At 46.9% G+C, this 26,956-nt stretch overlaps 1 protein-coding gene and 1 long non-coding RNA gene across 3 annotated transcripts in view; both read right to left on the bottom strand.

Annotated features, from left to right (window-relative positions):
- The window catches only part of ITGB5 (integrin subunit beta 5), a 116,127-nt gene that overhangs the window by 39,058 nt on the left and 50,113 nt on the right, over nt 1–26,956 (bottom strand). For both annotated transcript variants that reach the window (XR_015164421.1, XM_086402480.1), the window contains exons 6-9: nt 12,007–12,168; nt 10,142–10,237; nt 8,146–8,235; nt 1,360–1,494 (exon numbers count right to left, since the gene is read on the bottom strand). Coding sequence is in view for 1 of the 2 variants with exons in the window: in XM_086402480.1 (XP_086258606.1) it covers nt 1,360–1,494; nt 8,146–8,235; nt 10,142–10,237; nt 12,007–12,168 (483 nt within the window). In the remaining variant the exon portion in view is untranslated. The remainder of the gene's footprint in view (nt 1–1,359; nt 1,495–8,145; nt 8,236–10,141; nt 10,238–12,006; nt 12,169–26,956) is intronic.
- Nucleotides 18,338–24,806, bottom strand: LOC147379856 (uncharacterized). Its single transcript, XR_015164438.1, has 2 exons — nt 24,527–24,806; nt 18,338–18,561 (listed from the first exon to the last, which is right to left on the bottom strand). It is a non-coding gene; the product is annotated as an uncharacterized LOC147379856 (long non-coding RNA).

Genomic DNA, 26,956 nt, shown 5'->3' with positions numbered 1-26,956 from the left:
ACCACTCTCTCCAAAATTTATTCATGTCAATAGGAAGATGGGAATAGGAGTCTGTTACAGCAACATCACCTTATTCTATGAATATCTTCTGAGCTAAAAGCCATAAATAAGCATTTTTAAATTTTAATAATTTACTATCTGACAACTTGATTAGCTCAATCTCCCCCTCTCCTTTTTTTAAGATCAAAAAGACACTTGGAAAAAAAACCTGAGTTAGAAAAAGATTTGTTATCTGGTTATTAGAGTCCTTCACTTTCTGAACTTTCATACCACATTCTGAACTGTCCCATTGCTGGGGTAAGGCACCCCTATAAGATTTAGAATGGGTGAGATGTATGCTTGTGGGTCATAAAGTGGGTGAAGAGCAGTTGGGAAGGTGAAGGAGGGACAGAATCAATTACAGAACATGAGGAAACTCCAAAAGACCAGACTGCAGTGTAAGCAACTGTGTGACCCCACCCATGTCTTTCTGAGCCATTTCCCTGGAGTCCAGGATATGTCTGCTAATCTCCACCTTGGCCATCATTAGTGCTTATGAAAGCCCAGAAGATACAGTCATGGATCTTTAAGATCCCTCTAATTTTTCCGGCTCCAATCAGATTCTTTCATTACAGAGGAGAACTTACCCTCACTGCCTTCCCATTTTCTGAGCATCGACAGTGACAGTAAAGCAAAGAATGCATCTCATAGTCTGTCTGGTGCTTCTGGTGGCAGAAGTCTCTAGAAGTGTGGCTGGCTCTCCATCACCGCTCTGCCTGCCTCTGAGCCAGTGTTTCATCTCTGTTCTCATCACTTGTACATCTTCCTCCCCCCCTCAAGTCCTTAGCTTGGAATGTATCTTCATATGCGATATTTCTTCCCCACCGTTTGATTATATCCACTTAAATTCAGACAAGGCAATCCATGCTCCCTCCATTGTGACAGAGTTATCCATTCCATCTGATCAGATCAGAAGAGGTGAAAGGTTTTCTTCATATTTTATAGAAGGGGAAAGTGAAGATCAGACTACCCAAGGCACAGAGCAAGCTCCAGGAGACGAGGAATGAAGGCAGGGGCTTTTAGGTTTCCACTTACACTCCCCCAACCCAATTTAATCCTTGTCAAACAAAGGTAATAATAATAAGTTAAAGGCACCAAAGGTACCATGTCAACTTGAGGAAGCCAATATACTGAGGGCTGTGTACCGACTGGAGTTTTTAAGAAGTCCACCTGCATCTTGAAGGCACAGCACAGAGAAGGCTGAGTGGAAGACAGAATACAAACTCCCAAAGGCCTCTAGTAAGTCACAAAAGTTATCAGAAGCCAAAGCACAATGACCAGTGTTAACAAGTCTAAGCATATGAGGAGGTGAGAACTTACCGTGTCCCCGATCTTCAGGCCCTCGCACTTCCTCTGACCAGGGTAGGATACACCGTCCTGGCAGGTTGCAGTGAAGAAGAGATTAAGATCCTCAGGCTGATCCCAGACAGACAGCTCCACTTTAGACCGGATGCTCTGAACAGAGAGAGAAGAAGCCGGAACCACTCAGTCAAGGCTACAGCTGAGATGCTCTCCACACTGGTTCTCCGATGCCCACATGGCTTCCTCTGACTCTGGGGTCTCAAGCCAAGGTGAGAGCCAGTGAGCTAGGTTCGCTGCTCCTCCCTCATCCCTTTCCTCCTCTCCACACCCACACACCATCGTACTAGGCTGGGCCTGAGGTCTCCCTCTGGGAGCTCAGAGAAGTGGCTAGTGGTCCACCTGCCGCACAATAACCTCATCTGATTCCAAGGGTGATGAACTGTCCCTGCTCATCTCTGCAGAGCCATCTCTCATCCCCACCCTCAGCTTTAGACATGGAGCTCTTCATATCTTGCCAGGTGCTCCCTAGACTATGGGCCTTGCACATGCCTGGGGTTACGGTCCTTTGCTCAACTGCTCCTCTCTCTCCTCCCCTGACCAGCTCCTTATCATCCCTTCCCATCAGCTCAGCAGGCACTTTCTCCTGGAACCCACCCTCCACTGCTCACCATCACATCCATCCCCCATCAGATGAGGTCCACATTCATGAGCTCTCAACTACTTTCTGAGAGAACATAACATCTTATGTGTGGATATGTCCTCAAGACAATAGATGAAACCAAAATCAAGTTAAAATTATCCATCAGAATAGAAAAGATAAAAGACTAAAAACACCAAATGTTGGAACGGAGTTGGGGCAACTGGGGCTCTCAAACCCTGCTGGTGGGAGTGTGCACTGGTACAACCCTCAAGAAAAACATCAGTTGGTACCTACTAATGCTTAGGTCAACCTTAGACAAGCAATTCACATCAGGATCATATCCAACAGAGATGTGTACTGACCAGCAGACACATACAACAATGCTCACAGCAACACTGTCTCTAACAGCTAGAAACTGGAACTAGCCAAATGCTTATCGATAGAACAGAATTTTTGTTCCAAATTATGGTGTGCTCATGTAGAATACCATACAGTACAAGAATGAATGAAACATGACTGCCTGTTGCCACACAGATGAATCTCATAAATATCACATAGTCCAAAAGAAACCAGATGTGCACAGCATACAATCTATGATTCTGCTTATTTATACTATCCCCTGGGGGATAGTAATAGAAGAGGACATAGGAGTTCTGGAGTCAATAATAGTAATATTCCATTTTGGCCTGGGTGGCTCAATACTCAGGGTGTATTTAATTTGTGAAAAGTCTACACAATCGTCTGTACGTCTCCAAGTTTTAAAAATCGCCACTGAAAATCTCTAAGGAGGATATACTTTGGAGACAGAGGCCAAATGAACTAACTAACTTGTAATTAAGGTACATCTTACAAAAAGGATTTTTTATACACTAAATACACTCAGAATAGCAGGTTGCACACACATTCCAAGAGACACATGGATCTCCCTCCCCAGATCAGCTGACGGCCCTTCAGCCTCTACCACCCTCCTCGGGTGCACTCCAGCAACAAGGCTTTGGGCAGAGGAAGGCAGAACTACTTCCTGCTCTCCTAGGGCTGCTTATCTTTTTTTTTTTTTTCCTGCTGAGCATGAAGTGTTAAACCTGCATTAGTTAAATATGCAGTTTTCCCAACACATTAACAGCTTATTGAAAACACTCTCTGCAAAAAATAGTCTCTCCTTTTGCCACAAATTGTCTAAGTGCTTCTACAACTCTAAAAATATTCTCTCTTAAATCCACTTCCTCTTCTCTTGGTAGTGCCAGCCTCCACTGGCGGAGGACTGTGAGAGTGCCACTCAGCACGCACAGCTTTGCTGAACGCAATCTGTTGCTGTTCAGTTACTCAGCCGTGTCCTACTCTCTGCAACCCCATGGGCTGTAGCCTGTCAGCCTCCTCTGTCCATGGGATTTCCCAGGCAAGAATGCTGGAGTGGCTTGCCATTTCCTTCTCCAGGGAATCTTCCCTAACCCAGAGATCAAACCTGCATCTCCTGCATTGCACGTGGATTCTTTATTGCTGAGCCACCAGGGAAGCCCTGCTAAATGTGGTCAGTTTTTTTTACAAATCTGTTCTCCCCACTGAGCTGTGAATTCCAAGGACCATAGCATATTTCTCTCTAGGACTGAACATAAACTTTTATTGAATGGATGGATGGAGGGAAAGATGGATATTTTTAACAACAGCTATGCTAGGCAGCTCAGGCTTAGCGGAAGAAAATTTTTGGAAGATGAGGTAAATTAAAATTGTATATTTTAATTGTGAGTAAGTGAGGATGAGGCAAAGCAGTTTATCATTAAAGAGCTAGGTAGACTGGAGCTATTTAAATTCCTTAGGCTCAGTCTCATGAAATGCGAAGGCCCCATGGCTCACAAACAAGACATTGGGAAGAAGCATCAGTACTTGCCATCAAGATCTCCTGAAGCTACTGCCTGGAAGAATTAACGGGGAATCTGGCGGAGGAAGGGGACTCTGAGGACTGAACTCCTAGTCGATGCATGGGTAACTGTAGCAGATGGACATGGAATCTTATGTCCTACTCTGGCCACGAGACCCCTAAGCTTTGTGTTCAGATCCACAGTGTGTATTATTCTCGATCCCCATGCAGTCTCTGGAATGAGAAACGCTTTAAGATGTTAGCAAGGGTAGGAACTGTGGAGATTATTCAGTTCAAACTTCCCATTTTATGAAGTGGGAACTGAGGCCACTTAGCTGGCAGGGGCAGGCAGGATCAGAACCGGGCCTTCTGGGTCCCCCTGCAGTGCTCTCTGCAGTTATACACTTCTTAACTGGAAACTGGCTCTGACCTCAGGGAGGTGGATGCTTAGGGCGTATCCTGGTTGAGTCAGTCTCCCCTCAAAGATTATGAGTTTCTGGAGGGCAGCACTGTGTTCTGTTCAGTTTTATCCCCAGGAGGTAGCATGACGCCTGCCACACGTTAAGCTGTCTCTGTTTGTTGAATGAATGAAGGAAGGAAGAAGTGGCTGGGGTACAGGATACAGTAGAAAATCAAAGCCACAGCCAATGCAGTTGTGATGTATGAAAACATTATTTGTCACTCCTGAAATTCAATGAACTCCTCCCAAATTTGTTTCTGAATATGATTCCTTATTCCTCACAGCCTAGAACGAGTAGACAACGTCAAGAAGTTTAAAGGCTGTTAAATACCCAGGCTAGGTGACATCTGCTATCATTTTAAGGCAGGCCAGCTGTGGAGCGGGAAGAGCAGACCGTATGGCAACAGAGAAAAGAAAACCATGTGCTGGGTGAGGAGGCCTCTGACGTCACCCTCCACGTGCAGCTCTAGTGGCGTCCAGCACACCCTGTTCTTGCTCATCCTGAAAAGGGACCCCCAGAATTTCTCCCCGAGTTCGACCCTCCCTTTGTCTATGTGACACAATGCTTGGTGTCGTGTGTACGCACATTCGTGCACCGAGTGCCCTACCTCCAAGCTCTGGAAGGGAACCCAGAACCGTAGCGCAAAGCTCCACACCGGGGATCCCTTACAATGAAGAATCTGGCATAGCGAGAAAAAATGTAGCAATCAGAGCCCAGAGGTGCAGACGTCCCACCATGAAAGCTGAGAACAACAGACTCGATTCTGCGAGACGATACGTTAGACACACCCTTCCTGCTGCGCTCCCTCCCCAGCCTCGAGTCACACCACCTCGTCCGATACGTGTGTTCCGCTGCAGTCCCTTCAGGATGTCCCCACAGATGGTGTGCCAGCACTGGGGGAGGCAGGCGTCCACACCACACTTAGTCATGCCTGTGTGACTCATAGGAAATCCACCACAAAGTGCGGAGGCGGGAAGGTGACGCCAAGAAACGCAAACAGTCCAGTTAGAGCCATGCCCTGACCCTGACCCGGCAGAGGAGCAGGTGAAAGGATAACCAGAGCCCCCACCACAGGCCAAAGTACACACATACACAGGGACCCGTGCAGGCTCAAATCCAGGAGACGTGTGGGCGGCCAAGGCCAGTCCTTACCAGAGAGGACCGCAGCCAATGAATCAGGTGCTAATGAACACAGAACACCAACGTGCCCCCCAACACAGCTCCCACCAGCTAGACTTGGCTCTGAACACCTTGCTGTTTCACATTTCTATAGTTAATGTATTTCTTTAAAATTTCCACTGAAGGAAAGAGCAGAAGTAGGGAGCGACCAAGGGTCCCAACTTTTCAGGGTGACTGACACGTTCACTGGGGTGATGATTTTACAGGTGTGTACAACTGTCAAAAACTTATCAAAGCATGCACTTTAAATCTGTACAGTGCATTATAAATTACAGTTTGTTAATTACTTCTCAAGAAAGCTGTTTTCTTTTTCCACTGAATTTGAATAGCTACTTTGGATCGTATTCCAGAAATGCCCATTTTAAAGGGCGGGTTTCACACACTCACTCTGGAGTCACAGAGTCTGGTTTCCTGACATGTTTCCTTTCAGACACACCAATCTAACTCAGGGAGCAGCTATAGTACTGGACCCATAGAGGTCCTTGGGGGCTCACTCCGGGTTCCAAATGTAGCCCCTGCCTGGAATAGATCTTCTCTCTACTCTGCCTGTTCCGGAATCCTCAGCCACAGAGAGGGCTCCCTGCTCCCCTCCAGAACTCTGCCTAACCCAGGCCCCTGGGTTTCCATTAAGAAAGCGAATTCATCTGTCGTGAGTCCTGCTCAGGTCATTGCACCGTGCCTCAGAGGGAGAGCAGCTGGCTGCCAGCTACCCAGGATGTCAGAACTCAGGAGCTGACTGAGGGTGGAGATGCTGGGAGACGGTTCCTCCCCAGAAGCCCAGGAGAAACCTGCACCCCATGCCGGAGTTCAGGACATAGTCACCTTTCAGCCATTTCTTCCCCAAAGGCTCTGGCCTGGCAAGAGGTAAGCAGTGGTCATTCCACGGTTGAGAGCTGGTCAGCAACAGTCCCCCTGCTAACCCAGGGGTCTTCAAGCCCTAGGACTCCAGCAGGATGGGGCAATCAGTCCAGGGCTGGCCTCTGGCTCTCGTTCTGACCCCCCTGTTCATATCCAGAGCTTGAGACCCTGGGTATCACGGTGAGGGGGGCCCTTAGGACAGAGGTGACGTGGGGCAGGCCTGGGCCCTCCCTCACACACACCCTGCTCAGACTCCCTCACTACATTATGCCTCCACACACTGCAGGAATCTGAAAACCACAAAGCGTAGCTAACCCGGAGACCTGGTCTCACTGGGCTCCGTGCTAGACACGATGAAGATTAAAGGTCAGAGATCAGAAAAGAGGATGTTAGTGTGAGAGGAGTGAGTTAGGAAGGAGAAGGAAATCCAGTTTCTCTCAACAGGAAGTTTCAAGAATGAGGATCAGAGTATGTATGAGAGAAAGAGGACCCTTAGCTGCACAGAATCGGGGGACAGGTACGGGCAGGCAGGAAAACCTGCCCCAACTCCTTACTGCCACCCACTCACCGCCTTCAGGACCAGGAGAGGGCTGGCACCCTATGCTCCAGGTCCTCCGTAACAAGGGTATTACCTACAGCCCCTGGTCTAGCACAGCAGCATTTTGTGACCCCAAATAAGGCTACCACAGTAGGAAACAAATTCAGCTGGAAAGACAGAGCTCCAAATGTGCATGTGTAAATCATTCATGGGAAAGTAAGACGGTTTTTCTAATACCGTGTGATGCCAGTGCAGTTGACTGTATTCCTAGGTTAGCCCACGGGTCTAGTCTACATACTAGAGCCAGCTAAACTACACTTACTCTATGTAGAACTTTGTTTTTAATAGGCAGATGCACTCTGAATTCCAACTCGGGAACCACCAGGCCTCATGAGGGGCTGGGTGGGCACTGGAGGCTTCACAGGGAGGGGCACATACGTGCCAGCACAAGAATCGGGGCTCGTCATTTCCCCGAGGAGAGGAGGTCTGCGTCAAGCACTTTTTGGGTGTTAGGAATGGAGGGAAGGGGGTGGGATGGAGAGAGATTTGAGAATGGCAGATGACTGGCTTGGGATGCAGCAGTGACCCCCTAAATCATGTCCTTAAGCACCGTACTTATTACTACAGCAGAGTCAGGCTAATGGAGCTACAATAGCACAGTATTCAACAGCCCCGCAGGCTCCCGTGAAAAGGACCTGAATACAATTAGAGCCTATGCAAGTAGGCAAAAGAACTATTGTGGACTCTTGTTGGATTCTTCTGATCCATTTTAGTCTATGGCTCAATGTGGAGCTCCAGGAGCCTGGGGGATTTCAGTCCTGCTAGGAGGCGAGCAGTGAGCGTGCTTCTCACTTCTTGCCACAGGGAACACAGTGGCAGGATGGCCCAGGCACCTGGATGGATGAAGAGCAGTACCCACCACCCAAGCGTGGTGCCCTAACGGGGACCGGGGTTACCACAAAGTCAGAACCCAAGCACATCCCAGGGCCACCAGCCAGAGACTGACTGAGCCATTTGCTGCTTCACTGGGATCCGCTTACAATGTGAGTCAAGGTGTGGCAGGGGTGAGGGGAGACCGATGCAGAGACAGGATGCCTTCTCTACCCCGAATCCAAACGGAGGAGGAAGGTGCTAAACTCAAGAGGCAGGAGGCAACACACGGAACCAAGCACCCCAGCACAATGGCGCCCTTCCAACCTGAGTCTGCACCAGCTCCTGGAGCCCCAGGGGGAGAGGGTGGGGGTGAAGGTGGGAGAAGAAATTGGTGACTTACGTTGTACGCATTGATAATCAGTTGAAGAATATTTTTGGAGTCTCCATGTAAAATCTCCACTGTTGTTCCAGGTATCAGGGCTGTAAAATTCTTGCGAGAAAAAAACAAAAGAAAATAAATGAGCCCACTCTGCCTTTCCATCCTGTCCAACAGTGAACACTGCCCTACTGAGCTAGAATGGTCAGGGCCCTCCGCACTGCTTCTGCCACTCACTGGCACCAGAACTCAGAGATACCACACCAAGCACAAGGGAATGGAGCTGTTGCAGTAGGCTGTGGAATCTCGGTTCTGCAAGGTCTGAGTGAGAAGGGTCTGACAAGATGTGTTTCTAAAGTACAACATCAGGCTTCTTCCTGGAGACCCCTCCTCTCTGGCATGTACTGGAAAACGCTCTGAAATTCCATCCTCTAGTGTCAATATAGGGAGCCCTGGTGGCTCAATGGTAAAGAATCCTCCTGCAATGCAAGAGATGCAGGTTTGATCTCTGGCAGGATTCTCGCCTGCCAGAAGAGCCTGGCAGGCTACAGTCCATGGGTTTGCAAGAGTTGGATGCGACTTAGTGATTAAACCACCACCACCACCAGAATCAATATATTCTCAATGTTCTTGTCCTCTCTTCTAGACTACGTAGGTATTCCCAGTTTCCGTTCAAAGATGCCCTCAACCTGTCCAGGAAGAGTGAAAGAGGAAACTCTGCCAGTGGTCTCCAAGACAGTCTCTTTCCTTAGCAGGGAACTGAATGGGAATGGTGCCTTCCAAGGAGGTCTGGTATCTCTGGGTGAAGTCCTTGGCAAAGCAGGCTGCCTTGACGTGGCTGCCTTTCTTCTTTCACTGGTACCAAGGCCTGTGTATGTCACTTACTAAAGTGACAGAAACATCTAGAAATAGCCACCACCCTCAGCCTGCCTTGGACTGGACATGCTTCCTCCCTGAGTGAGGTGTACTTGGTTCTGAGCAAGGCTGGCTTAAGCCAAGGTGGGTCTCTTCCCTCCTGAAGCATCTGGAGTACAGCCCGTGCAACCACCTCTCCAAAACTGATCCCTGTAAATGGCCATGTCCTATCCTGCTATCTTCACTAAACAAAGACAAAAAAAAAATCTCTTTCTCTTGTTTTCATCTAAAATTGATTCAGACCAAAAGAAGGTAAGAACTTAAGAAGATATAAGTGGCATTTTATCAATGATCATCTCAGGCAGGTACAGTAGAAACACACCTTCAGACAAAGGTTCTCTTGCGGATATTTAAGAGCAGCAGAGAGAGGGGACTGGGGTTGACCGTTCTGGAGGTGGGGATGAACTTCTCATGACCTCTCATTTCAAAGGATGTCAGAGGTGAGCTGGGCTTCACACCAACTGACACGAACACTCCGGGAGCAGCTCACAGGAGAGTTCTAGTGAAAGGCGATTTGCCCATGATTGTGGGGGAGAAGCACATTCATGAGGGGAGAGTAGAGCGGTGGCCCGTGGGATGACTGGGGAAAGTCTTGTAACAGACTCATACAGACCGCTCTGTGCACTCAAGACACTTACTGTTTTCTTTGGAAATTCCTGCCCCAGACTAACCCACTGGTCTCCCACACTCTGCGGGAAGGCACACAGACTCTGCATGCAGCCTGTCTACATGTACGCCTAGTTTTCTCTCTGCACATCTTCCTTTTATATCTTCCTTCCCTATTCCCTGGGTGTTTCCATTTCATCATCTGAAAAACAGGAATTGATACTGTTTCCCTCATTATCAAATTAGAAACTCGCTTGGTATGCTCTGCTATATGAATGCTTAAGAGCTTCCTCAATACCATCATTTTCCACTAGATCAAGACAGGACTATACTCCACGCTCCTTTGGATCTCTGCCCACACAGAGCAGGGCTGTTAACACTCCTCATGCAGCCGCCCCACACTTCACGTGGCCCCATATTCCATTCTCCCAATCATCTGAGAGTCAGCAGGCCCCCCAGGTTCAGTCCACCAGCCTCCCTTGCTCCCTTTCAAGTGTACCTTATAGAGCATATAGTGGTTTTTCGTCACTGCAAAGATGAGGTTGATGTTGTTCTCTGCCAATTTCTCTCCGAGCAAGGCAAGGGATGGATAGTCCTAGGGCCAAGGCAAAAGTCAAGGCTGTAACATTTCTTGCAAGTAGAGACACTAGCACCTGGCTCTAACATGCACTCAGTAACTCATCACCTGTGCAGATAATAAGCATCTTCCCCTAGCAGTCCCTTCCCCAGCTAAGCCCCCTGGGCAGCTCCTTACTGAGAAACTATGTAGGGAAGATTCTCCAGGAAAGGACCCTCTGGAACCCACCAAACCAGACTCACTCCTCCTGCCCCTCTCAACCCAGAATGGAGAAGTGATGAGTGGAGGTCTCCCACACTTGGTCCATGTTTCCATCCCTTCCGCAGGAATGCGGCAGAGTGGGGAAGCCAGCAAGACAGCAGTGACCACATCCTGCCATCAGCACCTGTTTATCTGTCCTCTCTCCCCTAAGACTTTCTTCCTGATCTCCTTGCCCTATTTTCCTTTTCCCATGCCCAGTGCTGGGCCTGCCAATGTCCTACACAGGTTCTGCTCAGTCCTCTCACGGCTCAGAATGGGCAGAAAAGGCTGCTGACATTTGGACAAGTTGGGCTGTGGTGTGGGAAGGGGTACAGAGGAGGGGGGGAGGGAGAATGCTCCCTGAAGGATGCTGCAAGGCAGCTTAACAAAGTCCTGAAGGCTTTTAAGGGCTGATAATGGGTTTGGAAGGAATGATGCTAAAGCTGAAACTCTAGTACTTTGGCCACCTCATGCGAAGAGTTGACTCATTGGAAAAGACTCTGATGCTGGGAGGGAAGGGGGCAGGAGGAGAAGGGGATGACAGAGGATGAGATGGCTGGATGGCATCACTGACTCGATGGAAGTGAGTCTGAGTGAACTCTGGGAGTTGGTGATGGACAGGGAGGCCTGGTGTGCTGCGATTCATGGGGTCGCAAAGAGTTGGACACGACTGAGAGACTGAACTGAACTGAACTGAATGGGTCCAGGACTCCTCATCAGTGAGGTTCTACAGTTATCAGGTAGTATAGTTAGGAGTTCTTTCTCTGGACTCCATTATTTTTGACCACCTCTTAAAACTGGAGAAAATAGGTTAGTCCAGCAAGACTTAGAAAGAATTTCTCTCTAGTCACCCATTCTACCAAATGCACTCTGGAAAGCGCATCTGGGAAGGAAGAGGATATTTGGGAAGAAAAAACAAACTTTGTACAGCACGTGTGAAAAAAATCTTAATTGTTGGGTCTGGGTGACAGGTAGGTAGAAGTTCATTTACTGGCCTATTGTATGTTTGAAATTCTGCATAAATTCTATTTAACTGCACAACCACAGTGATAGACTACCGAGAGTGGCAAGTCCTTGGGGCTTCTCAGCCAGTACAGGACACCTGCCACCTGCCCCAACACTGATGGAACGCAGGGCCTCAGGAAACCCATTTCTAGAAACCAGGAAGTCTAGTCTTTGCTGGTCTTGCCTCATAACTTCTGTCCCAGTTTTTTTCCTCTGCGGAACACAGTCCTCTCTCTCGTGTAAAATCGCCTCTTCCCTTTGACATCTATCCTGTCTCACCCACCTCTTCCTTCAACTAAACATTTCTCGTGTGGGTGCACAACAGCAGAAAGCTGAACCAGCTACAGAAATCCTTGAGAAATGCTCTAAGGTAATGATGAGCAGGAGTTCTGGAAGCCCAGTTGGAGGAGATGGAATAGAAACCCAGTCCGAAGAAAGGATGGGGAAGTCAGTGAGAAGTCCGGAGGAAGGTGGTCAAGGCTGGGTGAGGCCTCAGACCACAGGCAGGGTCGCAAGGGCGGTGCTGGGGGTCCAGCCCTTACCATCTGGTTGGACGCCGTGTACTCGTTGGCCTCGTTCAGGTGGCACTGGCCATCGTGCGGCTGCACCAGGCCCCCCAGCTTTCCGTCCAGTGCAATGTGGGGCACGTCGTCCGTGGTGAACACCAGCAAGTGCAGCGCATCCTTTCGCCAGCCGATCTTCTCCTGAGGGACAGAAGTTGACGGGTTTAAAGGCTTCCTGGCTGCCCTGGGGCATCAGACGGGGCACTGGCCCTTACCAGGGGTTATGGTGCGGATCACAGGTGATCCTCTGCGTGCACAGCTGGGGGATCACTCTACAAGCACTGTGGGATCACAGAGAGCCAGCTGATGGGGGAAGCCAAAGGGCAGAGGTGAATCTCCACCGCGGGACCCACCTGTGCCTGGAACCCCTCGCTGCAGGCCACCCTGCCCTCGCTGCTCCCACTCTCTACCTGATAGCCACTCCTGGAGGCCTCCCCTTTGAGTCTCCCCTAGTATTCCTTCCACAGAACAGCCTTTAGCCTATCTCAACTTCCCCACACTCCAACACACTCGGCTGGCTGCCACGGTCTAAGGTGACCGGTAAGTGACCACTTCAGTCCCCCAATTAAGACACAAATCACTCAGAACAGAGCACCCAAATGACCAACAGATGGATCTGTCTTTGGAGAATTTGGTAAAATCTGCCATCTTTCTGGTAGATGCAAACCACTTCAATCATTAATTGAACTACTCCAGTGATTAAGGTCAATCAGATAACCTCTCTTCTCCCTTTAACTGCTTCCCTGTATGGAATATGTCCACGCTTCAGACAGTAGCATGGCTCAATACAGGCTATAGTGTCAGGGAAGGACTCTATTTTAAATCTTTAACCACTGTGGCCCTGACATTACACAAAGCACTCCTAGTCATTACCGTTAGGAGCAGCTAGATCCTGATACAGGGCAACAAAATCTGGGATTGGGGTGCTTTCATAGCAGTAGTGAAAGAAAATACATGGTAGCAGGACGAACACAGGAAGGGTCTAAACACTGCTGAGTTATCTGCACACGAACACTTGACACTGAAATAGGAGACCGGATTCTTAGACTTCACAAGTTAAAAGCTATCACCTTATGGCAGATGAGGGGATGAGGGTATCATCCTTTCTTATCACCAAAATGATGGACAAAACAGCGTTTAAGAGCTATGACATTTTCTTATTCACTCGAAAAGCAGCATGGAAATAAGTCACAAAAAGAGTAATACAAGGAAGAAAAGGTGGTTTGAAAGGAAGCCAGCAAAGACTGAAAGCCAGGATACCAGCTGTGAGAAAGGAATCTACCTCTGGGGAATCGGTTTCCCAGATGCCCAACATTCAGCCAACAAACAATTACTGACCTCTGACCTCGCGCAGGCTCCATGGAAGGCACTGGGTCTATGAAATCATCTGTTCCGGACCTCAAAAAGCTTGCAGTCAAGCAGAAATACAACTTCAACATATCAGGCTGTATGTGCTAAAAAAGGTAAATACACTCTCAACAGAAACTGGGGGAAGAAGCAAGAAAGTCTTCCCAGGGCAGAGGAAACATAAACTGAGCTAAAGGTCAGGAGGATCCTTCCAGGAAGCTGGAAGAAGACATGAGGGGGAAGGCAGAAGCTGGGGATGGGGAGGTATCCTAGGCACTAGTAAAGGCTCAATAAGAAGGCCAGGTATAGAGGACAGAATCTCCTCTGTCCATGGAATAATGGTCAGGCAAGAATAATGGAGTGGGTTGCCATTCCTTTCTCTAGGGAATCTTCCCAACCCGGAGATCGAACCCAGGTCTCCTGCCTTGCAAGCAGATTCTTAACCGTCTGAGCCACTAGGAAGCCCAGTAAAGCCACGATGAGGAGGCCGGGCACATTTTCAAAACCCTGAGGAAGAAACCCAGAAACTCCCTTACAGCCATGAAATCCTAAATTGTGACAAATCTAATTTAAGGGATTAGAAGTGGAGAGGAGTGGGTCCCCTTGGTGGCAAGACTGAGAATATGTTAGGAGGGCTAATAACTGGCATATATGAGAACTCAACAATGAAAACTCAAAACAATTTTGAAAAACAACAACAAAGTTGTGGAATTCATTCAATAAGGCCAAGACTTACTAAAAAGCTACAGTAATTGAGACAGCGTGCTGCTGACAAAAGGAAAGACACTCAGACCAGTGGGACACAACAGAGACCAGAAATAGGCCCACACACATGTGGTCAATTTAATGGAATAATTAGACATCTATTTGAAAAAAAATGAAGCTTAACCCATACCTCTCACTATGTACAAAAATGAACTCAAATAGGACCATAGACCTAAAACTATAATATGTCCAAAGGAAAGAAAGGAGAAAAAGCTTTATAATCTTGGTTTGTAATCTTGGTATAAGCAAGACTTCACCAAAATTAAAACCATCTTCTCTTTCTCAATGGTTTCTCATTGAGAAAATGAAATGACAAGGCATGATTGGGAGAAAATGTTTGGCAAAAAATAAAAATCTGATAAAGGACTTGTACTCAGAATGTACCAAGCACTCTCGTAGGTTGGTAACAACACAAACAACTGAATTTTTAAAAATAGAAACTTGAATAGACATTTTACCGAAGAAGAGATATGGATGGAAATAAGCACACAAAAGGATCCTCAACATCCTTAGTCATTAAGGAAGTGCACATTAAATTCGCAATGAGATGCCACTGGATAGCTATGCCAAAAAAAAAAGAGCCCTGAAGATACCAAGTGCTGGAAAGAAGGTGGAACAACTAGAACTCTCATAAATTGCTAGTGAGAATACAAAATGTTTTGGCAACTTTGGAAAACAGTTTGGCATATTCCTATAAAGTTAAATACACACTGACCATCAACTCAGCAATCTCACCCTTTGGTATTTATCCAAGAGAAATGAAAACTTTTGCTTACATAAAAACTACTATGCAAATATTTATATAGCAGCTATTCATGATTACCAAAATTTAGAAACAATCCAGATGTCCATCAAGTGGTGAACACATAGACATACCGTCATACATCTCTAAATGGAATACTATTCAGCAATAATAAGGGACAAACTGCAGATACACACAACTCAGATGAATCTCCAAAGCTCCAGATTTAAGTGGAAAAAGCCTAAAAAAAAAAACCCTCAAAGGGAAACTTGAGCCTAACTTCATTCAGAAGACATTCATGGAAAGACAAATATATAGGGATAGAAAACAGATCAGTGATGGCCAAAGGCTGAGGCCAAAGAGAGGAGTCAACAAGAGACAACACCAGAAAACTTCCTCAGGCGAAAGAAATCATCTACATCTCTTTTTTCATCAATTTTTTTCTTCATTTATATCTTAATTCTTGGCGTGGCTTTAAGACTTTATATATATAAAAGGGTGAATTTTACTCTATGTAAATTATCCCTCAGTACACCTGACTTGAAAAAAACCCTTGAAGAAGTACACATCTTTTGACTCAATGACTCTCTCCTTCAGGAGCCTATCTGCAAGAAGTATTCTGAAACACACATAGCAGTGTTCTTACTATAGTGACAAATCGGGAAACAGGTGAATACCCTACTACTCGGAACAGTTAAGTCAACTGAGATCTCTCCTCACTGCCATTAGAAATTGTGTTCATAAAAAGTATGAAATTATTGTAAACATTTATAACAGTGGAAAAGAATACAGTACTGTAATTAGAGTGTGATTAAATTTGACCTTGGAGTACAGAATGAAGCAGGGCAAAGGCTAATGGCGTTCTGCCAAGATAATGCACTGGTCAGAGCAAACACCCTCTTCTGACAACACAAGAGAAGACTCTACATGTGGACATCACCAGATGGTCGACACCGAAATCAGCCTGATTATATTCCTTGTAGCCAAAGATGGAGAAGCTCTATACAGTGAGCAAAAACAAGACTGGGAGCTGACTGTGGCTCAGATCATGAACTCCTTATTGCCAAATTCAGACTGAAATTGAAGAAAGTGGAGAAAACCACTAGACCATTCAGGTATGACCTAAATCAAATCCCTTATGACTATACAGTGGAAGTGAGAAATAGATTTAAGGGACTAGATCTGACAGAGTGCCTGATGAACTATGGACGGAGGTTTGTGACACTGTACAGGAGACAGGGATCAAGACCATCTCCAAGAAAAAGAAATGCAAAAAAGCAAACCGGCTGTCTGAAGAGGCCTTACAAATAGCTGTGAAAAAAAGGGAAGCGAAAAGCAAAGGAGAAAAGGAAAGATATACCCATTTGAATGCAGAGTTCCAAAGAATAGCAAGAAGAGATAAGAAAGCCTTCCTCAGCGTTCGATGCGAAAAAATAGAGGAAAACAACAGAATGGGAAAGACTACAGAGCTCTTCAAGAATTTAGGGATACCAAGGGAACATTTCGTGCAAAGATGGGCACACTAAGGGACAGAAATGGTAGGGACCTAACAGAAGGAGAAGATATTAAGAAGAGGTGGCAAGAATACACAGAAGAACTGTACTAAAAAGATCTTCACGACCAAGATAATCATGATGGTGTGATCACTCACCTAGAGCCAGACATCCTGGAATGCAATGTCAAGTGGGCCTCAGGAAGCATCACTACGAACAAAGCTAGTGGAGGTGATGGAATTCCAGTTGAGCTATTTCAAATCCTGAAAGGTGATGCTATGAAAGTGCTGCACTCAATACGCCAGCAAATTTGGAAAACTCAGCAGTGGTCACAGGACTGGAAAAGGGCAGTTTTCATTCCAATCCCAAAGAAAGGCAATGCAAAGAATGCGCAAACTACCGCACAATCGCACTCATCTCACACGCTAGTAAAGTAATGCTCAAAATTCTCCAAGCCAGGCTTCAGCAATATGTGAACTGTGAACTTCCAGATGTTCAAGCTGGTTACAGAAAAGGCAGAGGAACCAGAGATCAAATTGCCAACATCCGCTGCTGCTGCTGCTGCTAAGTCGCTTCAGTTGTGTCAGACTCTATGCAACCCCATAGACGGCAGCCCACCAGGCTCCCGCACCCCTGGGATTCTCCAGGCAAGAACACTGGGGTGGGTTGCCATTTTCTTCTCCAATGCATGAAAGTGAAAAGTGAAAGTGAAGTCGCTTACGTGTCCAACTCTTCGCAACCCCATGGACTGCAGCCTACCAGGCTCCTCTGTCCATGGGATTTTCCAGGCAAGAGTACTGGAGTGGGTTGCCATTGCCTTCTTTGGCATCATCCACTGGATCATTGAAAAAGCAAGAGAGTTCCAGAAAAACATCTATTTCTGCTTTATTGACTATGCCAAAGCCTTTGACTGTGTGGATCACAATAAACTGTGGAAAATTCTGAAAGAGATGAGAATATCAAACCACCTGACCTGCCTCTTGAGAAACCTGTATGCAGGTTAGGAAGCAACAGTTAGAACTGGACGTGGAATAAAAGCCTGGTTATAAACAGGAAAAGGAATACGTCAAGGCTATATTCTGTCACCCTGCTTATTTAACTTCTAGGCAGAGTACATCATGAGAAACGCTGGGCTGGAAGAAGCACAAGCTGGAATCAAGATTGCCGGGAGAACTATCAATAACCTCAGATATGCAGATGACACCACCCTTATGGCAGAAAGTGAAGAAGAACTAAAGACCCTCTTGATGAAAGTGAAAGAGGAGAGTGAAAAAGTTAGTTTAAAACTCAACATTCAGAAAACTAAGATCATGGCATCTGGTCCCATCACTTCATGGGAAATAGATGGGGAAACAGTAGAAACAGTGGGTGACTTTATTTTTCTGGGCTCCAAAATCACTGCAGATGGTGACTGAAGCCATGAAATTAAAAGACGCTTACTGCTTGGAAGGAAAGTTATGACCAACCTAGACAGCATATTCAAAAGCAGAGACATTACTTTGTCAACAAAGGTCCGTCTAGTCAAGGCTATGGTTTTTCCAGTGGTCATGTATGGATGTGAGAGTTAGACTATAAAGAAGGCTGAGTGCCGAAGAATTGATGCTTTTGAAGTGTGGTGTTGGAAAAGACTCTGGAGAGTCCCTTGGACTGCAAGGAGATCCAACCAGTCCATCCAAAAGGAGATCAGTCCTAGGTGTTCACTGGAAGGACTGATGTTGAAGCTAAAACTCCAATACTTTGACCACCTGATGCAAAGAGCTGACTCATTGGAAAAGACCCTGATGCTGGGAGGGAAGGGGGCAGGAGGAGAAGGGGATGACAGAGGATGAGATGGCTGGATGGCATCACTGACTCGATGGATGTGAGTCTGAGTGAACTCTGGGAGTTGGTGATGGACAGGGAGGCCTGGCGTGCTGTGATTCATCGGGTTGCAAAGAGTCGGACACGACTGAGCGACTGAACTGAACAAACCAAGTAAGAAACCAGCATCACTTTCTATTAAAAAGAGAAGAGTTTGAAACAAAATATACCAGAATATCACTGGGGTTGAGATTAGAGGCAATAATCTTCCCCTTTTTTCCCTCAAACTATCTTTAATATCCAAGTGCAACTTTAAAAGACTTCAATGTTGGCTCTGTCATTTGCCTCCTTTATTCCACACCAGCTTCTCAAGTGGCATGCAGAAACCTACAGGAGAGTGACAACAAGCAGTCAGAATAACGTGAAACTTGGGAGCTTGAAGGTGGGCATGGGAGGTTTATGCCATCAGCAATTACCTGTGTAGATCTGACCACATTATTTAACCCTCTACATTTTTTCATGTTAGTAAGAAGGAAAATAGTTTATTAAAGTTTATTGATCATGTCCACTGTTCCATTCCATCTTCACTGCAAACTTTATGAAGGAGGTAACATATTGTCATCTTGCAGATGAGGACACTGGTGTTCAGACATTAAGAAACCAACCCAAGGTCACTGAACCAGTAAGGACCACAGAAGTCAGATTCAGATGATCTGCCTCTATACACAAAGCTGAACTATCCACTCACACAGGGAGAGGGGAGGGTGTGTGATAACTGCAATAATTCAAAGTGCATGGTAGACTCTCAATTAATGACTGCTGGGTCCAAGATAAAGGTTTGTTGAATTGGAAAATTGCATCTGAAACAGAAATAGTTCCACAAATGAAGAGTAGTGTAGCATAATAATATTAATTCTGTCTTCTCTGAAGTGGACTCTCACTGTGTAAGTGATGTTAACAAACTTGGCCAAGAGGTTGGGCTGTGGAGAATGACGTGCTTATTCATTCACCCAGGCTTTGGGGCTGGGAGATTATACAAGCGCTGACTCCAAAGAGAATTTACAATAGAAATAATTTTCCCACTGTCTGCCTGGACTATTTTGAAGGCTTAAGCTTTGTATCCACATTTAGGACAGAGAGCAGTATTGGGAAAGTGGATTTTTTTTAAGGGAATAACTATAATACAAAATGGAGTGTGGCATGGGGGCCAGTGTATGAGAGTGTCGGCAGAGGCAAGGCTGAGTTCAACTCTTTGCTTTCTGAGACACTAAGTCAGTCATGTCGTCTCTCTAAGCCTCAGTTTCTCCATCTGTAAAATGAAAATAATCCTATTTTGCAGGGTGGTTGCTAGGTTAACAAGTATTTAGTACATATGATGGACTTAAAAAAGGATCTATGGCTATTACTCTCAGACCAGCAATAACTTTTACATCTTCTCCTTTTACTGCCTAATGAATGAGGCTCCACAGTTGCCACAGGGACAGTGAAGAATTGCAAACCAGGAAGTTTAAAAGCCTCCTGTTAATAAAAACCACTGATATCCTACCACACACCTAATGGCTAAATATTAAAAAGACTGGCCATATCAAATGCTGAGGGAGAAAATGTAACCAACATACACTGATGCTAGGGATGTAAAGTGATACATGTACTCTGGAAAACAGTTGGATAGTTTCTTAAACAGTTAAACATCTTCCATATGACCCAGCCATTTCACTCCAAAGGACTGACCCATGAGAAATAAAAGCGTCAGTTCAGTTGCTCAGTCGTGTCCGACTCTTTGCGACCCCATGGACTGCAGCACGCCAGGCCTCCCTGTCCAAAACCAACTCCCGGAGTTCACTCAAACTCACGTCAGTGATGCCATCCAGCCATCTCATCCTCTGTTGTCCCCTTCTCCTCCTGCCCCCAGTCTTTCCCAGCATCAGGGTCTTTTTAAATGAGTCAGCTCTTCGCATCAGGTGGCCAAAGTATTGGAGTTTCAGCTTCAGCATCAGTCCTTCCAATGAATATTAAGGACTGATCGTCTTTAGGACGGACTGGTTGGATCTCCTTGCAATCCAAGGGACTCTCAAGAGTCTTCTCCAACACCACAGTTCAAAAGCATCAGTTCTTTGGCACTCAGGTTTCTTTACAGTCTAACTCTCACATCCATACATGACTACTGGAAAAACCATAGCTTTGACTAGACAGAACTTTGTTGCCAAAGTAATGTCTCTGCTTTTCAATATGCTGTCTAGGTTGATCATAACTTCCCTTCCAAGGAGCAAGTGTCTTTTAATTTTATGGCTGTAGTTACCATCTGCAGTGGTTTTGGAGCCCCCAAAAATAAAGTCTGTCACTGTTTCCATTGTCTCCCCATCTATTTGTCATGATGGAGAAGGCAATGGCACCCCACTCCAGTACTCTTGCCTGGAAAATTCCATGGACGGAGGAGCCTGGTAGGCTGCAGCCCATGGGGTCGCTAAGAGTCAGACACGACTGAGCGACTTTCACTTTCACTTTTCACTTTCACACATTGGAGAAGGAAATGGCAACCCACTCCAGTGTTCTTGCCTAGAGAATCCCAGGGACGGGGAAGCCTGGTGGGCTGCCGTCTATGGGGTCGCACAGAGTCGGACACGACTGAAGTGACTTAGCAGCAGCAGCAGCAGCAACTCTGCATAGAAGTTAAATAAGCAGGGTGACAATATACAGCCTTTACGTACTCCTTTTCCTATTTGGAACCAGTCTCTTGTTCCATGTCCAATTCTAACTGTTGCTTCTTGACCTGCATACAGATTGCTCAGGAAGCAGGTCATGTGGTCTGGTATTCCCATCTCTTGAAGAATTTTCCACAGTTTTTTGTGATCCACACAGTCAAAGGCTTTGGCATAATCAATAAAGCAGAAGTAGATGTTTTTCTTGAACTCTCTTGCTTTTTCGATGATCCAACAGATGTTGGATATTTGATCTCTGTTTCCTCTGCCTTTTCTAAATCCAGTTTGAACATCTGGAAGTTCACAGTTCATGTACTGTTGAAGACTGGCTTGGAGAATTTTGAGCATCACTTGGTTAGGGTGTGAGATGAGTGCAATTGTGCAGTAGTTTGAGCATTCTTTGGCATTGCCTTTCTTTGGGATTGGAATGAAAACTGACCTTTTCCAGTCCTGTGGCCACTGCTGAGTTTTCCAAATTTGCTGGCATATTGAGTGCAGCACTTTCACAGCATCATCTTTCAGGATTTGGAATAGCTCAACTGGAATTCCACCACCTCCACTAGCTTTGTTCGTAGTGATGCTTCCTAAGGTCCACTTGACATTGCATTCCAGGATGTCTGGCTCTAGGTGAGTGATCACACCAGCGTGGCTATAGGTCCACACAGACTTGAGCACATTTACATTATAGCTGCTCCATTTATAATAGGCAAAAACTACCAAATATCCAAACAACCCAGATATCCATCAATGGTGGATGGACAAACTGTGGTGGATCTATACAATGGAATACTACTCTGTAACAAAAGGAAGGAATAGAGACACTCAACAGCACAGATGAATCTCAAAACAATGGTTCTGAAATAAACCAGGACAAAAAAAAAAGAGTATATACTGGATTCATAAAGTTTTAACAAATGCAAAGTCAAATGTAGTGATAGAAAGCAAAGTAGTGAGGGCCTGGGGAAAGAGGGCAGGAGATGCAGGAGGGAGAAATGACAAAAGAGCAAAAGCACTCGTCGTGGCGAGAAGGATGTGTGCTCGTCGTCTTGACTGCAGTGCATATATATCTCACGGGTACGTATAAAGGTCAAAATTTGTCAAATTGTACACTTTCAATACATGTAATTTATTATACTAGGGGCTTCCCAGGTGGCTCAGTGGTAAAGAATCTGCCTGCCAATGCAGAAGACACAGGAGACATGAGTTCAATCCCTGGGTCAGGAAGATCCCCTGGAGGAGGAAATGGCAACCCACTCCATTATTCTTGCCTGGAAAAATCCCATGGACAGAGAAGCCTGGCAGACTACAGTCCACAAAGTTGCAAAGAGTCAGACACGACTGAGCACGTACCCGATGGATATATAATAAACTTAAGTGTGCAAGCTCAGTTGTGTCCAACTCTTTTGAGCCTGTGGACTGTAGCCCACCAGGCTCCTCTGTCCATGGGATTTTTCAAGCAAGAACACTAGAGTGGGTTGCCGTTTCCTCCTCCAGGGGATCTTCCCGACCCAGAGATCGAACTCGTATCTCATGCGTCTTCTGCATTGGTGGATGAGCCACCTGGGAAGCCCATACATCTATTGTACCTCAATAAAGTTTTTCTTTTTTGAAAAAGAGGGCTTAGTTTGCTCAGAAATTCACTCAAATACAGAAATTTAGATGACCAGACTTGACGTCAGTACTGCACTGGAACACCAGTTATGAGTATTCCTTTGTCTGGAGGCAGTGTCCACAGAAGCAGCTGAGTGCATGGGCTCCAATGAATGGGTGAGTGGCAAATCTTGGTTCATGCCCACACCTTCCCTCAGCTTTTCTTTGTGACCTTGGGCAAGTTACTTTATCTTTTCCAGTCCCAGCTTCTCAGCTATAAGATGGAGATAATAATAGTATTGATAGAATAGGGCTGTTGAGAGGATTAAAACAAAATCCACATACAAGGAGCAATCAGTTCAGTACTTGCATGATGTAAATAGAGAAAAACTGACAGTGACTGTCCTTGGTATTTCCATGAGGCTGAAAATCTGTGACTGAAATCCAGAAATGCACAATCTTGGTTTTGGATTGTAGGGATATGATGTTTATCTCCTTTTGGCTCTCTGCATTTTCCAAATTTTTAAATTGAATATATTCTGTTTTTTATACAAAACTATTTTAAGAGGGAAAAAAAAAGATTTATTTGTTTAGCTAAACTTTTCTCCAAGTCTCTGGGTAAAAACAAGATTTTTAAAAGCCAATCTCCTCCAACACGATAGAGGTCTGCCCTCAGATGAAAATGTCAGGGGTGGGCGGGACGGAAATGCACTGGACTCAGAAGTCAGAAACCCAGTATCTGGCCAAGACTGCAGTTCGCTTGCCTTCTCTTTGGTCAAGTCTGCATCAAAGCCACATGAGGTCTGTTCTATCCTCCCAACTCCCGGTTCCCACGCACTTAGGAGGAGCATCCAGGGAAGACGGAACAGGACTCGTCTACTCCAGGCACTCAGAGTCTGCCTCCACAGCTCAAGGATGTCTCTCCATCATAAATAAATGGGGCATCCTCCTGCTTTCTTTTCTGGTCTGACTGCCCTAAAGGTAGGAGTGCTCTCCCTCCCCTAGGAAACGCAGCTCCCAAATTCCACCCTCTCTGGGCACTGTTCCATTAGTCAATTTCCTTTGCTTCCTTCCTCGTGCCTAAAAATATGCTCATGACCCACTTAAAATAAATACCCTGCTTTTGACCCAGCATCTCTCATCACCTGTCTCTAAGACTAGCAGACAGGTTGCCTCCACTCTCTCCCCAATTCTGTATAACCCAGTCTCCTCACATGCCCCCACTCCCTCTTTCACAGATGGTTCTAGCTGCTCCCCACAGTGGTTCTCTGCCCTGGCTGCACTTGAGGGTACTCTAATGATGCTAATGCCCAGCGGCTCTCCTGTGATCTGTAGGCCAGGTTCCAGCTCCCAGGTGAGACTCCAGTGCAGCCAAGGTGGAGAACCCCATGCTGAGGTCCTGTCGCCAGCCCCACAGCGATCCTCTCATCTTGTTCTCCCGCCTCTCTGCTGCCAACCAGGGCCTCCCTCGAGCTCTCCTGCCCTTGGTGTCCTGGACATTACACTGTCCAGTGCCCCATTCCCCTCCGCTGCTTGCAGATTCCACTTCCTCTCCAGGCACTGGATGAGGTCAAAGGCAAGACTGTCCTCTGGGGAGATTTACCCAAGTTCCGTACATCTGCTTGAACAGCACACAATTACGTCCCCGCCACCCCCACCCCCGTCCCCCACCGACCTCTTTCTGGAGTTTTAGTCCCGGGTCTTCATCAAAAGCCAGATGTGTCTGCCATCACCTAAAACTCAACTACTCCAAAGTTGAGGCACCTTCTTCCCCATTTCTGACAAAGGGACCATCAAACGTCTTATCTAGAAAACTTAAAGGTGTCTCTTTCATCCTACCTTCCTGGTCCCCCAACAGCACCTGTCCAGTCCCAAACTGTCCATTCTGTCTTATAATCCATTCCCATGACCTGTGTTGAGCCAGAACCTCTGGGCAGTGCAGCATGTCTCACCCTCCTTTTCCTAAGCCCACTCTGTGTAAGCAGCCAAGGTCCCAGGCCCACCCCTCTCCAGGCCACCAGCTTGCATCCCGCCACCAGAAGGTGATGCATTCTGTGACTCACGTTTACTCCAGCTGTTCCAGGTGAGGCACACATGTGCATAGGAGACCATGCTATGTGAAAAGCAGCAATCCACAGACTCCAGACACATGAGCTGGGGGGACCTGTCACCAAACCCAGAATCTCTGACTCTGTCCAGGTCCCAGGAGGCAAACCCTCTGGTTTTCTGGGTACTGAACAGTCTCCTCTGTGCTGGGGCTGGAGATGACTTCACCAGTTGGAAGCTCAGTAGAGAACTTACCAACACTCTGCTCTGTCCTTAAAAAGCAGTAGCAATCTAGAGCTGAGAGAAGAGAGAAAGAGGTGTGGGGCCCAAAACAACAAAGAGCATTGCACCTGGCACACACTTTGTGTTCAGTGAGGAATGAGTCGTAAGGGGACACATGAATAAGATCGGGGCTGTGCAACAAGAAACCTCCCTCACAATGTCTACAAGTGTTCACTCACGTCACTCCCTATTCCACCAACTATTTAATATGCTTTGGAATCCAACAAACACCTTCTTTTAATCATATAAATATGGGAAGCATTAAGGGGCTAATTTAATTGAAAAATGTTGCATCCAATCACCTGTTATACACTGGGATCCGAGAAAACTAATGGGGATTGCAGAAAAAGTGGCTGCAGGGCCAGGGGATCCCCCAGTACAAGCTGCAGGAGCGGGGAGGGTGGGTGGGTGGCAGTGGGATCGTTATTGGAAGCCCCGGGCAGCCAGGCCTGGAATGGGGGGACCTGGGACCTTGAAATGGTGAAGAGGGAGCAGCAGTTCATTAAAGGGGAAGCAGACTGGAGACAGAATACCCGGTCTTACAGCCTTTGAGAAAATAAATAGAAACTGGATCCTCCCAAGAGTGAAGACAAACTTGCAGGCTTGTTCATCTCCAACATCTGGCTCCAGGGTTGGACTGGGGGAAAAATAAGGGCTAGGGAGTAAGGGTGTAGTTTCTCTATTTGATGACATGAAGCTCTGGCCTGTGAGGCTTTGGTTTCTGGGGTTGGAACAAGTCACACGCAAGGGGCTACGAGGTCTAACAAAGGAGAAAGGTCACTCAAAGGACCAAGAACAGGCTTCCATCCTCCCTGTCCACTTCCAGACTGTCCCTGGGTCCCCTTGATCAGCTGCCCACGTCACCTGGACTTTTGCCCACTGGGCAAGGTGGCTCCATGGGGAAGCCATCGGGAGCGGAAAGCTTTTCCGGGCATTAGCTTCAGGCTAGCTGTGCCTGGCACACAAAACGAGTGTGCAGGCAGAGTTCATAGTCACAGTGACTGAATACAAATGCAGCTCAAAAGGGTGCAGTGAGGCCCAAAGGAAACAGGCTAGAAGAGGTCACTACGGAACAGAAGCACCGGCGGGTTACTGGGCAGAACAGCCACTTCAGAGGCAATACCCAGCGCCTGGAGCTGGAAGGACCCTAGAGGTTGGCTCAACCATGCTCTGCCCCGGGCAGGGACCTTTTGAATGGCACCCCAAGCATATGGGCCTGGGGTCCCCATACAGACCCACTGTCACACCTGGCAGCCTGTTCCACGCCCAACACAGGTCTTTGTTAGACAATTCTCCCCTGCCTTGAACACGAACCTGTTTCTCTGTGGCCACCCAGGTATGTTCCCTGGAACAGCCCTCCTCCGTAGTGAGGTCTGAGGTCGGGAAACACACTTCTTCCGGTGGTGTCTCTCCTCCTAGTTAACCTTTAACCACTCCTCAGGGGTGTGGTTTCCAACCCCAGCACCATCCACTCACCCTCTCTGTTCTCCAGGATCAATGTCTGTCTTAAACACAGGCCCAGAGGCACATTCAGGTCCTGGGATGTAGCCTGGCTGCAGAGGAAGGAGGGGCTGGGACTGCAAGTGGCTGGGTCTTCTGACAGGCTCACAGAAGCTTGTGGGTCCTGATGCTCACATCCCAACGACCTTCTCACACGCAGGGACCACATCAGAGCATGGCAAGTGTGAAAGGGAGTCTCAGATATGCCCTGTGGGAGGGTGGAGGAGGGCCTGGCACATCGATCTCTAGGAACCTGAGAAAAGCTGACACCCCACCCAACAGCCTTAGAGGACATGGGTTGGGCCACCCAAAGGCAGGCTGCCTTGTTCAACTCAGCTTGTTCCTGTTCGGAGACAAGCCCACAGTACTCTCTCTGGTAGACACAGTTCAATACAGGGGAGGCCTTAGGTCAGGATGCCGTGTAGCTAGCAGTTTCTGCAAGGACAGAAACACCAGCTTTAATCATGGGGTTCTCTGTTCTCAACATGAGCCTATCTAAGTAAAAGCAATGGTCACTCAAACACCTGGGGCCTCCAGCCAGGTGTCGACACAGCCACAGGCCTCAGTTGTCATGGAACACACTCCCTCACTGCTGGGAAGGACGTACCATCTGAGAAAGTATCTCCATAGTGCTATGTGGGAGAGCCAAACAGCAGAGCCACGGT

This window comes from Bos grunniens, chromosome 1 (genome assembly GCF_055505025.1).
Source record: "Bos grunniens cultivar Pamir isolate PY7600 chromosome 1, Bosgru_T2T1.0, whole genome shotgun sequence".
Taxonomy (NCBI): domain Eukaryota; kingdom Metazoa; phylum Chordata; class Mammalia; order Artiodactyla; family Bovidae; genus Bos; species Bos grunniens.
This window is presented reverse-complemented; position numbering and strand designations above follow the sequence as displayed.